This window comes from Numida meleagris, chromosome 10, assembly GCF_002078875.1.
Source record: "Numida meleagris isolate 19003 breed g44 Domestic line chromosome 10, NumMel1.0, whole genome shotgun sequence".
NCBI lineage: Eukaryota > Metazoa > Chordata > Aves > Galliformes > Numididae > Numida > Numida meleagris.
Window position 1 is genome coordinate 19662609 of NC_034418.1, and position 13019 is coordinate 19675627.

General features: G+C 47.9%; 1 protein-coding gene across 5 annotated transcripts; it reads left to right on the plus strand.

Annotated features, from left to right (window-relative positions):
- TAT (tyrosine aminotransferase) lies at window positions 534–10871 on the plus strand. 5 transcript variants are annotated; one of them, XR_002442332.1, is made up of 13 exons: window positions 1401–1524; window positions 3188–3423; window positions 3629–3733; window positions 4561–4628; window positions 4954–5112; window positions 5303–5441; window positions 6020–6072; window positions 6433–6585; window positions 7414–7542; window positions 7895–7978; window positions 9538–9636; window positions 10450–10644; window positions 10728–10871. XR_002442332.1 is itself a non-coding variant. In XM_021409005.1 (12 exons), exons 2-12 carry the CDS (start codon window positions 3189–3191, stop codon window positions 10591–10593), a joined length of 1368 nt encoding a protein of 455 aa, XP_021264680.1. In that variant the 5' UTR covers window positions 1401–1524; window position 3188; the 3' UTR covers window positions 10594–10871. The 5 variants fall into 5 exon arrangements, 4 of the variants coding, with proteins under 4 accessions (XP_021264682.1, XP_021264680.1, XP_021264684.1 ...); XM_021409005.1 differs by having other exon boundaries at window positions 10450–10871; XM_021409006.1 differs by lacking the exon at window positions 1401–1524 and adding an exon at window positions 1543–1995 and having other exon boundaries at window positions 10450–10871.

The following is a 13019-nucleotide window of genomic DNA, read 5'->3' on the forward strand; positions in this document are numbered from 1 at the left end:
AGGACACACTCGAGCTTCTGAAGGTCATCCATTTCAGGCTTCAGAAAAAGAAGAGAGAAAAACTAGAGTTGTGCAGCTCTCAACAGAAGAGAATATAAACAGATTCAAAGCTTCAAAATAAGATATTTCTATGTTAGATGTTTTTGAAAGGCATTATTCCTTGTCCAAAGCTGCCAGGGGTGGCTGCTGTGGGAGGCCTGCTAGTCAAGCTGGGACAGAAGCCCCTGTCCAACCTCACTGGCTGCAACCCATCAGGTCACAGCCTGACTCCAGCACCCATGTCACCAGCCCCTGTTGTGCCCTCAGCAGCACTCAGTATAGTACTGCATCCAACGGCAGGTCACAACTCCCCAGCAGCATTACTTCAGCCCCATGGCCAGGGCTGAGAAGGACACATCACTGCACCTGGGGAGATGCAGCCTTATTGCTGGTAATGCAGTGGGCATGTGCTAAGCACAGGTGATCCTCCTTCCTCCCACACAAGAACAGAGTGGGTATTACCAGAAAAAAAAAAAAAAAAAAAAAAAACCCTTCAGTTACTGCTAACCCCTGCAATGGAGGTGTCAGCAGTCCACTTGCCAGGAGATAGTAGGATGCCTCTTGCCCCTAAGCAGCAATTTGATCTCCAGCCATTTGCTGCCAGGGCAGTAGGGGAAGACTTGTAGCAGCTCTTGGAGGACAGGAAGGGCGTAGATGGCTTTCTTATTTATCCCTGGTCTGTAGCAAGCAAAGGACAAGAAGGCATAGATTTTACATCACTTAAGAAAAAAGAGCCTTCTGGTAATTGTATCATTTGTGCTCTGCAGCATTATCAGAGGGGAGGGAATTTCATCATCTCTGTTATCTGCCAAAATGATGAGAGTTTGCTTGGGCATTGCAACAACAACAAAACCAAACAACAACAACAAAAAGGGCAACTTGAGCTTCCTTTAACTCTTCAACTCCTGATGCCTGCTAGGGAAGTGCTTCCCTCCTTTCATCCTATAGGCAGAGATATCCTTTCTGTGTAACAATGTCACAATGTCCTTTCTCAGCATTAGGAGCTCAGAGCCTTTGAAGTGGGCAGGACATACCAATACCATCTGCTGGTTTCAGTGTCCACCACCCCACTGTGCATTACAGGATGCTAGGGCTGGAATACTGGGCTTTGCTCTATGGGATTCTTCTACTTCCCCCACCACTAAGCCTTTGAGTGCAGAGGGAAGTGATTCAGAAGGGTGGTGGGCCAGGGCCTCCAGGAAGCAAAGCTGTGGCCCTCTGTAGGCTAACTCAGAAAGAGTTAATGTGCAGGCATGTTCCAGACATTTGAAGTGAACATGGTTACAGAGGAGAGGGCGTTTTTGGGTGGAGAGAGCAGCCCTCTCTGTGAGCCAATGGCTAAAGGATTCTGTCCCAACGCCCAGTTTGGGGGCTTATTTCATGGGCAAGAATTTGCAGGAATTCCTTCTCAAGATTTGTCCTGGATGAAGAGTAGGGACTGGGCCTTCAAGCTTGTTGGTGACTCCCTCTCTCTGCTGTTAGAAGGTAAGATACAATCCCCTGGTACCTTCTTTGGTGATGCTGGTGTGTGGGGAGTGTCTGCCCTGTCTGCCTGCACTGAAGGCATCTATTCTGCCTGCATATGCAGCTTCCCTTTGCATGTTGCAAGGTGTTATGAAGGTTCTGCCAAGATGTGCATCGTACACTGGGACTCATCTCTGTTGTTGAACAGAGACACGTAGCACATTTATTTTCTGTTTTTATGCAGTTATGAAGAATCTGTGTGGTTCTTCAGTTAACATTGTTTGGGTACAAAGGAGACCCAGAAGGCATTAGAAGCAGGGAATGTTAAGTTTTCTTTCATCACTACCACCTGTTAGATCTATCTCAGTTGCTGTAAAGAGGCTAACGAAACACTGTTGGCAGAGTAACTTCAGCAGCAGGGGGCATCTCTGTGAGCAAACCTCAATGAATCAGTGAGATATTTGTACATGTGGCAAATCCTGCCTGAACCAGGTAATGAAACAACCCTTTCAATGTTGGCAGGGTCAGCTAGCTCCCTTGTTTGTCATGTCTGGAATATCTGTGAAGATGGCATCTAACAGCTGATGGGGCTATGTAACTACCATCAGGAATGGGTCACAGCTCAGTGAATTGTCTTTCAGTGCAGCAGAGAAAAAGAGCCCTGCAGAGACAGAGTATGGGCAGCTGATGAAAGGAGTATGAGGCACAATGCTGAGGTCACTGAGAATAGGCTTGGTGGCTAAGGAGGTCTCTGCCAGCTCTGTCCCTAACCTTTTCCTGAGTTAACAGCAGCTCTTAAGTTTTTGCTGGCTGAGGCAGGTGGTACTTTGGGTATACATGCTTAAGTGTGTAAGCCACTTTCCAGCCTACTTTTGGAGGTCTAGGAGGCAGCTGTTCCTCTGCCGTGCCTTGCTCGTTACCCAGCCTCAGGGAGGACTACAGGCACTTTGCCTGGGACGGTGTCACCACCTTGATTTCCCTTGTGACCCCACCGGCATTTCTTCATTGTTCTTAAGCACTGCCTTTTGGTCTGGAGTCTTTGGTTTCGACTGGAGTGCTGCCCTCTGCTGATAGAGACTAGTGTCCATAACCTACACCCTAACACAGTTAATTGTATCCTGATAAGATGGTATCAGCACTACTTTTTTGTTATTTAAATTTCATTTTAACAGTACTGTATTTCTGTCTGCAGACTGGAGGGACTTTCTGGGTGTGGTACACACACATACTGGGTTACAACTTGGGGTCTGCAAGTTAGTAGCGGTCAGGTGGGGGGAGCAACGCAAGACCTGGCCCTTCTATCACTGGAACACTGAATCTGCAGCCATGCAATGACTACAATATGCTGCTAACTACTAGATGATGAATATGTGATTTAGCAGGGCTGCTCTTCTCCAGCACAGCAATTGCCCCCATACTAATATGACTGGCACAGGGAGGCACCATTGTCTTTCCAGCTCCACTGTGAGCTCATTTACGTGTGGAGATTCATTTCTTCCTGGACCTAAGTACAGCTCTGCTTGCTGCTAGTGACTGACCTGCACGTAGGCAGCAGGTAGTTCTGCAGCTTTCAGAAGTTTTGGTTTTGGAGAGTCATAGGCAGTGCCTCCCAGATAGACAAAGCCTTCGTCTGGCATGCATTTAACTAAGCTCAGGAAATCCATCTACCACTAACAACTTTCAGGATGGACTCGTACCTGATCCAAGTGAATGGCCAAGGAGATCATGTCCCCCTGCTGGATATTCATCTGAAGAGCAATGGAAACAGCATGTCACTGGGGAAGGTGAAAGGCCGGAAGCCAAGATGGGCTGTCAGGGCTTCTGAAATGTCAAAGAAGACTTTCAATCCTGTCAGAGCCATAGTAGACAGCATGAAGGTGGAGCCCAACCCAAAGAAAGCCATGATCTCCTTGTCTTTAGGTGAGCACAGTGCTGTGGCTGAAGCCTCTGAGCAGTGAGGTGGCCTTTGGGGCTGCCAGATTGCAGGGCTCTGAACCACAAAGCCTGCGGGAAACAACAGAATGTGCCAGATTGCCACGCAGCTCTTGTGCCTGCCACAGATCAGTGAGAACTGATTTTTTTTTTTTTTTGCTGTTTTTTTTGTTATTTTTCAATCTTTGAAAAGGAGACCCAACAGTCTTTGGAAACCTTCCCACAAATGATGAGGTCACGCGAGCTATGAAGGAGGCTTTGGACTCAGGACGTTACAATGGCTATGCTCCATCTGTTGGTAAGCTGACATAGTTTAGGCATTTGGCAGGTCCTTCCCCACATCAGGTATATGGAACTCACAGACATCTCTCCAGTAGCACTCGGCAGCTTGCAGAGTGCTTGTCAGTAGTTCCATGAGCTCACAAATGTGTATCTCCCAGATGCCATGAGTGCCCTTCCCATCACATAGGTGTTTTCTCTGAGATACTACCAAGGTCCAGATTCTCCCACAACAGCTGTATTTGCTTCCTGAGCAATTAGAACAGGCAGGGCTTCAGGGACCCAGAAGGCCTTAGGACTATATCTCCTGACCATGGCCAAGTTCCTCCTGGTACACCTTGACCGGGGCTCCTCTTGCATTCCCTGCCTTTATGGAGAACAAGCCTTGTTTGCAGTTAGTGCTAACAGCATACACAGAGCGTAGATCACACCTGCCTCACAGAATTCTCTCCACATTGTGATAGTGAGGACCCAGTGCAGGGAGGGCTGCCCTTGTACCACCACTACATAGTGAAGGTCATGCAACAAGACTTGGCTTCCTACTGGGTGAAAATATCTCCCTGGCTACAGTCCACCAAGCTCAGCTGTGTTCCATGTCCAGCACGTCCTGGGGCAAAAACCACCCCCTCTGTCTGGGGCCTGTCTTCTCTATTGACACACCTGGCCCAGTCTTGGGGCCGCATGCTGCCTGTCCTGAGGCAGGATGGTCTCTGCCACCCTCTGGGACAGTGTCATTAACAAATGGATTTACCCTGGCTGGGAAGGCACCTGTGAACCTTGTCCTGGCAAGAAAAATGAGGTGTTCTGTAAAAACCTGTCTGCCATGTGTGGTTCTTCTCTCCCCAGGCTACCAGTCCTGTCGAGAAGCAGTGGCTGCATATTACAGCTGCCCAGAGGCACCATTGGAGGCCCAGGTACTGGTGTCCAGCTGAGGTACTCCCACTGCAGCACGGGCAGGGTGCTGCTGCCCATGCCTAGCCCATGTGGCATGGGGACCCTGCCCCAGCTCTTGTCCTTCCCTGTCTGGCTGTGAGACCCGTGGGTAGCTCATGGCCTTGTTCCACACCAGCCTGCTGCTCTCTTTCCCTGCCTTGGACCATTCTTTTCCACCTTTCTTGGAAGGAGAAGGAGCTCTCTAGCTGTTGGAGGTTCCCTGCTTTCAGTCAGGCTCCACACTCATTCCATGTGGCTGGGGATCCTCAGAGTGGCTTTCCACTCACTCCTGTGTGCTCTTTGCAGGATGTCATCTTAACGAGTGGCTGCAGCCAGGCCATAGAACTTGCCTTGGCAGTGCTGGCTAACCCAGGCCAGAACATCCTGGTGCCACGGCCTGGCTTCTCTCTCTACAAGACTCTGGCACTGTCCATGGGAATTGAAGTTAAACTTTACAATCTCTTGGTAAGTGGTGACAAGCTTGGAAAGGGCAGGCCTAACACCTCTGCTTCTTAAAAATAAATAAATAAAAATCTTGACCCTTCCTGGGAAATGAGTAAATATGATCTGAGCACCCTCAGGCACCTTGTTGAACCTCACTCTGTGTATTAAGTGCAATTCCTCCACTGTACTTCCCCTTCTCTTCTTTCATCAGCCAGAGAAGTCCTGGGAAATTGATCTGAAGCACTTGGAGTCCCTGGTGGATGAGAAAACAGCTTGTGTAATTGTGAACAACCCGTCAAACCCCTGTGGTTCTGTGTTCAGCAAGGGCCACCTCCAGAAGATCCTGGCAGGTGAGACTGCCTGTGTGTAGCTGGGCCTCGGCTTGCAGTCTAGTGTTTGCCCAAACTGCCAGTGCCTTGATCACTGTATTTCTGCAAGGCTGTGGCTGTTGTTTTGCAATGTAACAACGGTACTATGTGAAGCAGTGCTGTGGCCCAGGGGTTTATCTCTTACCTCATGACTGACTGCAGCCTTGGACAACACACTGGGCTTGCTCAGTATGAAGAGTTTGCCTTTTCTGGGCAAGAACATGTAGAATGTGCGTCCTGGTATTTCTAAGATGGCTGATGTGGCTTGGATCACTTATTTCTCGACTCTGGCTCCATGGGAGTGTGTTCACGGGAAGCCCTATGGCTCCTGAGCACCGGCCTGCCAGTGCAGGAGCTGTGCTGCCTATATTTATAGGTGAGAACAGAAGTAGGCTCAGCCAGGACAGGGCTCTCCAAGTGATCACCCTGTAGGAGGAAGAGAGGGACCCTCTGCCCTGGGTCAGTATTTCCCTCAGAATCTTCCAGGCCCTGTAGGAAAGGGCAAGTCTGCTCCCATGGAGGACACAAGGTGACTAGGCTGAATGCCTTCCCTCCCACAGTGGCGTCAAGACAGTGTGTGCCCATCCTTGCTGATGAGATCTATGGAGACATGGTGAGTGTCCATCACAGTTCTTTGCATCCTTGCACTACCTGCCCTTTCTGCTGCACTTGCCCTTTGACCATGGCAGTGAGCTCTTCAGAGGTGAGAAATAGTTTCTCTACCTTGTACTGTGCCTGAGCCCATGTCTGTAGTATGCAGTCCTGGGTGTACCTTTCATGCCCAGCTGCTTTCCTCTTCCCAAAAGGCTCGCTCCCATGTGAATGCACTTTCCATGTACACACCTGGAAGCTGGGAGCTTTCACCATCACTTTCACCACTGCTTCGCTGCTTCATTTCTTGTGTCTCATGCATAGTGCCCCCAGTTTTCACAGTGAGACACAGAGACGGCCCTAACACAGCTACCCATCACAGGTGTTTGCTGACTGCAAATATGAACCCATTGCAACGCTCAGCACCAATGTGCCCATCTTGTCCTGTGGTGGCTTGGCAAAGCGGTGGCTAGTCCCTGGCTGGCGGATGGGCTGGATCCTAATCCATGACAGGAGAGACATCTTTGGTAATGAGGTGAGAACTGCCAAATGTCTTCAGAGCGTGGATCAGCAGGGATTGATAGAGGCATGTACTGCTCTTTTGCTTTCGTGTGGGTGTCACCCAGTTGCTTACATGCTTTTCTTCACATGCTGGCTTTTTGTGTCTCTTCTTTACTTCATCTGCACCCATATATATGCCTTTTACTCTCATCTTGTTTGCGTGCTTCTGCTTTCTTCTCCTTTCAGATAGCTCCAGTGTGCGTTGATGGTATTGCATGATTTACCCAGCAGACTGTGGGGTCTGTGCACTCTCTTAAGTTTTCTCTTAAAAGTGGGACCAAAATTCCATGCTGTGTAGCCAGTGTTTTGTCTGGCTGTTCATACATGTTACAAGAGTAAACAGCACATCTACTGCAGTGACCTTTCTACCCAGCAGGCTTTCTGCATGGAAAGCGAGAGAAGAAAGAGGCAATTGAGTGAGCAGAAAAGCTAATGTTGGTTCTCCCTAGCTGACTTTGAAAGTGTGAGTGTGGGCACAAACATAATGGACATGTAAAATGGTATTTGGATTAGCTCTGGTTTTATTTAGTCAGAATATTAGCTGGTTTGAGTCAGACAGGGAAGCTCAAAAGGATATTTCTGCTGGCATTACAGTCTTCAACTGGGGAACAGAGAATGACACTGTAAATAGTCTGTGAGTACCTGGCCTGTAGTCAAGTAAATGTTCTGAAGGACTCCATATGCTTACTGAAGAGAGTAATGTGATCAGCTGTAGAAGTCTGTGGAAGTGCAGATAGTAGGCCTTGGAGCTGTCCCTTCCAAAAAGCAGTCTTAGCTGCAAATATCACCATGTTTCTTTCAGATCAGGGATGGCCTTCTCAGGTTGAGCCAAAGGATCCTAGGACCCTGTACAATTGTCCAAGGAGCGCTGGAACGTATCTTGCACAGAACACCCCCTGACTTCTACCACAACACCCTCAGCATCCTCAAGGTAATCAGGCTGTAACAGGTCAGCAATTTGTTCATGTGTTATTTGGAGTGGGAGAATCAATATCTCTCTAGCTCATTGTCGTGGCAGGAATATTGGACATGACAGGCAGCCCAGCCTTGAAGCTGGACCGGGTGACCCAGGTGGTGGAGCATTAAGCCCTGACTTGCTGAGTTCAGCTCAGTGCTGTCTGCTTTACTCAAGGCCATAGTCACCCATATTGTTTGCATTCCTTGCCCCTTTATTTGCAGTAGGCAAACTTGTTCATAGTCCTGGTCCACAGCATGGCTTCCATTTGCTAATCAGCTTCCTAGAATTTCTCCTGTTGTTGAACTTTCTCCTTTCTACTTTTCAGTCCAATGCTGACCTTTGTTATGCTGCCCTATCAGCTATTCCAGGCCTCCAGCCTGTTCGCCCTGCTGGAGCAATGTACCTCATGGTAAGTGAGGAGCGTGAAATGCCATTTCCAGTCATCAGTGGTTACCCTAGAACTCTTTACTGATAGTTACTAATGGCTTCAGGTTAGTGCTTGACACTAGGTCTCCACTTCATGCATCTTCACATTGCCCAGCACAGTGGAATCATCCCTTGGTCATCTTAGAAGGCCAGGATATGTTGCTTACTTCTCACTGAGCAGAAGCTGGTACATTCCATCTTCTTGCACCTGCAAAGAACTCAAGAACTTGTACTTTGCAAAAGAATGTTGTTTTACCTGGATTGGAAGCAAGATGACAATGCCATAGGAAGGCCCTATACCACGCCAGATTATTGCATCTGCTGCTAAAAGTGTAACCTTCTTTCTACACAGCTGTCTTCTGCCTGTGCTGTTGCCTCTTTTTCTGCCTTTTCCGGGATCTGTTAGGTTTGTTTTTGAGTTGTTTTTCATTTTTTTTTTTAACTCTTTATAGGGTAGTGAAATTTCCTTTCTCATCTTAACAAGCTCCACTGAAACGTTTAAGTCCCAAGTTCAGTACATTTTTTATCTTTTATTTTGATCTCATAATGTCTTATTTTTTCATTAGCTTTAAAAATGGTGGACTCAGAAGTGGAAATACACTGCAACCTGAGTCTCACTCATATTCAATAGATAAATCATTACTTGTAGTCAATCTTACCCAGAGTTTCACAGTCATTCCTATGCTGCTTTTGTAGAGGGATAGCTCTAAGGCTTGGTCACACCTCTAGTGTTTCTGTAGTATCTGAACACTTATTCCATATGAAATCAGCTGGTAAAATTTTTCTTCCACTGGCTTTTTCAGACCTTCTGCATGCAAATTATCCCTCACCTGCTTTATTTATGAATATTTTCATAAGATGTCTTTGGTTATGCGATAATGGGACAGTCAACTTCTTTCCAAATACAGAGCAGAAGTAGTCATTGAACATTTCTTATTTTCTTTGTCATTTTACAAATTATATCATCCACACTTACTTCACCACAAAGAATTCTTTTCTCCATAGTATTCCAGACCTTGTTATCTTAAAAAACAAAACAACAACAAAATCACACACACACACACACACACACACACACACACACACACACACACACACACACACACACAAAAAAAAAAAAAAAACCCACACCTCATTAATTTACCTTCTATCTCTTTTTCTTACCTTATGGATTTCTTGCATGATGGAATTACTAATAGATATTGGGTAGATTCCTCTCTCACACTTTTTTTTCCTTATCTTATTTATCCCTTCTCATTTCTAATTCGTTCTGGTATCTGTTCTACTAGCTTTTGACTAAAGTTGTCCTTAACTGAAATTCCAGCTTTGGGCAGTTAGTTTTACATTTACTTTATTTCTTAACAAATCCCCAGTTTTCATTTATATGTTTCTGTTTGTCTCGCACATTCCTCTTGGCCCAAGTGATGAGCAAAAGTTCCTGAGGAAAGACAGCTGCACTTGGCTGGGAAATTGTTGAGCAATGTGGGTAAGCAGGGACATGGTATATGATATTGGTTGTCATGTTTAATCCCTTTGCTGCAGGTTGAAATTGAAATGGAGCATTTTCCTGAGTTTGAAAATGATGTGGAGTTCACTGAGAGGCTCATCTCAGAGCAGTCTGTGTTTTGCCTGCCAGCTACAGTGAGTCTGACACTGAGAGCCCCGGGGATCTCTGGGCCCTAAGCACAGGGAGAGAATCAGTAGGGGTTTGCAGCCTTGAGCTCCGGGGACAGTCTGGGAATCTAATATGCAATGTCCGTGGTCTGTAATGGTGTGCATGTACTGCCTGTGAGGTCTAAGTGCAGTGTAGGGATGGTGACTGGCAAACTCCAGCTCACTAACAGTCCTCAGTCAAGCTGCCAGGATTGTCCCAGCTTCAAACTTGCTCTTTATTTCAGATGTTGGCAGAGTTGTACCCCTGAACTGTATGTACCTCCATACCTCCTTGCTAGAGTCACTCTCTCAGAGGCCTTGGGACTGTTCCCACCTATGCTCCTTCACATGCTCCATTTCCAGTCCCCCACACTTGTAGGAAGAGGCTACAGACTTGAGAATCATGTCTGTGCCTATGTCCATCCTGCTCCACTTCCTGCATTGAATCCTAGGGCCTCAGACATTCTCCAGCTCTGACCCTCTCTAAGCCTTTGAGGAGAAGAGAGGAGTCCGTAGTTCCTTATGGGCCATTCCCTGGTTCCTACACAGTCCATACAGTGCTTTGGCCTGTTACCGGCACAGCATTATGTCTGCACTGAGAAATTTTACAGAGGGAGCTGGGAGACATGCTTGGAATGGAACAATCAGTCTAACGGAGCAAGAGTCCAACCGTGCCATCCTCACTTTAAGTTCTGTGCTGACCATCTTCACTTGTTGATATAGAATATGGCCCCAAGGCAAGACTCTGAGACACCAACAGTATCCCAAATAATCTGCCAGACTCATTCTTTATCATTTCAGTGCTTTGAGTACCCAAACTTCTTCCGTGTGGTGATCACTGTACCTGAGGAGATGATCTTGGAGGCCTGCAGTCGCATCCAGGAGTTCTGCGAGATGCACTACCAGGGTGCTGAGGGGGCCCAGGATCTTGAGTGTGACAAGTAGCCACAGCCAACCTCCTGCCTCTGCCAGGCTAGACCTTGTGTGAGGTGGCAGGTAGGGCTGCTTCCAGCCAGCACCATGTCCCCCCTGCCTGTAGGCAGGTGCTGTCCTGCTGCTTCACCTGTTTCGCTCCACAGAGCCCTCAGCACCATAGAAAGAAGCAGACCTTCTCTTTTCCACCGCACCTCCCGCATCCTCTGGCATCTGGTGCCTGTGGTCTCCACGTACTCTGCATCTGCACCCCATAGTGGTCTCTGTGCTGGCCACAAACCAGCCACAGGCAGGGGCACCTGGCTGCTCCTGCACCAGGACCCATGGCACTGACCCTGAGTGGCCAGTAGTTCCTGCACTGCCTGCACTCCCCCTCTGGGGCAGGAGATGGCCATGATCTCAGAGGACAAGAGACACTCGCCCACCTCTCACCTGTCTTACTTTAGGAGGCCTGAGCGCTTTATACCAAGCCCTTTGTCCAGCAAAGGGAGTAAGTTATTGTGACTTTTTTTTTATTAATAAATCTTCTGACATGGCAGTCCCCATAGTGTGTCAGTAAGGGCCCATGCCCAGTGGGTCACTCTTGTTCAGCCTGTGGTGTTCCATGCTCACTTCTGTCCCTGCAGCTTCCTGGCTGGGGCCTGCCCTGCCACTACCCAGAGCACAGGGAGAGCCCCTTGAGCCCTGGTAGTGCTCACCCGGTTGTCAGGGAAGGACGGGCCCTGCGAACGTGGCACAGACAAGAGCCAACTGCCCCCATTCCAGTGAGACTAGAAGCTCCCTGCAGTGGCTGGGCCCCTCCACAGCTCGCCCCATCTTCTGCTGCTTGTTGATCCTTGCAGCCACTCCCAACAGAGTGATATGGGCTAGTGCCCAGGTGGGTGCTGCCAGGCACCAACCTCCAGATGTTCAGGGTGGAGGTGGCTGGGCATTTCCCATTCCAGCAGTAAATGCCAAGATGGTACTTCTCTGAAATGCTTTCACTGTGTGTTTGTGACATGCCACCACGCCCAAGTTGCTGATGGCTGAAGGTGTAAGCCCCATAAAATATGAAGAACTGATGCCCTGGAGCCTAATTGTTCCATGGAAAGATGGGCCATCAGACTGACTGCTGTAGTCAGGGGCTCAAGGAACATTTTCTCTTCACGCAGGAGTGATGTACAGTGTGCCTCATGCTGTCACCTGAAGCTCTGTTCACCGTACTGTGAGGTGGGGCTCACAGGCTGACTTTGCCTTTCGTTTTGTATGAAAAATGAGCTGGCTCTAAATTACATGCTGCCAGACCTCCTGCCAGTTTCTGTGGACTCCCCTTCTGTCCAGTACAAAGTCTGAGTACCAGTATGCAGGAGGAAGCTACGTGAGAAAAGTAGCAGTGTATGAAAAGGTACACATCAGCCAAGTGTCCAGGCTACATCCTTTCAAACAAAGCAATCCCAGAAAAAAAAGAGAGAAGGTGGGCTGTGAGGGAATGAGAGGAACTTTGGAGATATGAAGTCACTAGACCTCAAAATAGAACCAGATAACATGAGTTCCTTGAGCCAAAGATTGACAAATGATAAACAGAATGATGCGTGAGGAGTCTGTTGGGCCAAGGAGCCTTTACAGCATGTTGTACTGTGTTGTATCTACTGCAGTTGTCAAGTTTGTCTTCTTGAACTCTTCTCCAAGTATCTTGGGTTCTGTGGCTTTAATTTCCATTAATAGTGAATAGTTTTCCCATTTTTAAACAAAGCTGCTCCTTTCAGATCCCTCTCCCTTCAGGGACCCGCTTTCCTCCAGATTCCTCCCAGAGATGTCCGTTAACATGCAGCTAAGCTTTAGTAATTAACAATTAATCTTTAGTGATTAGCCTAGCAAGCATCTGACCAGCAGCCAGAGGCATACGCCTCTTTATCGTTGCCTTATAAATCTCAATATACTTAGATTTTTCAAGGCTACTTCCTCTATTGCTATCATCCATTGTAAACATAACACTGCCTTTGTGCTGGCAGTGCTTCTGTAGAATTTTTCCAGCACTCAAATGGCTGATCCACACCCATCCTCCACGTCTTAGCTGGGGAGCACAAGCTGTATTCCCTGGGGCAGGCTTGCAACATACTTATTCTCTTTTTTCCACTGTCTGTGCTGGCCATGTTTAGGAGGAGGGTGACCTACCTAATACACAGAGTCCTAGGTGGTGAGCCAGCCTCATGCTTGGGATACGCTTATGTTTTCCTAGGGAAATGAAAGAACTTCTCAGATCCTAGGCAGATGAAGAAATTAAATTAAATGTTTTCAGCTTCCAAAGGGGCTGGCAGCAGACTCACCTGCCTGCAGTGCCACAGTTTGCCCTGCTGGGCTGGGATCAATCACACCTGCTAGCAGTTAGGCCATCAATTCATCCAGGTGCCTTAAGAACATGGGTTCAGCCCACCCCTCTGGTCCTCTCCTTATCCACC

Excerpts from the sequence above, each read along its gene's own strand:
- TAT (XM_021409005.1), top strand. The coding sequence starts at position 3,189 with ATGGACTCGTACCTGATCCAAGTGAATGGCCAAGGAGATCATGTCCCC. Across the intron at positions 5,442-6,019 it reads CCTCCAGAAGATCCTGGCAG|TGGCGTCAAGACAGTGTGTG; the intron begins GTGAGACTGCCT and ends TCCCTCCCACAG. Across the intron at positions 7,543-7,894 it reads ACACCCTCAGCATCCTCAAG|TCCAATGCTGACCTTTGTTA; the intron begins GTAATCAGGCTG and ends TCTACTTTTCAG.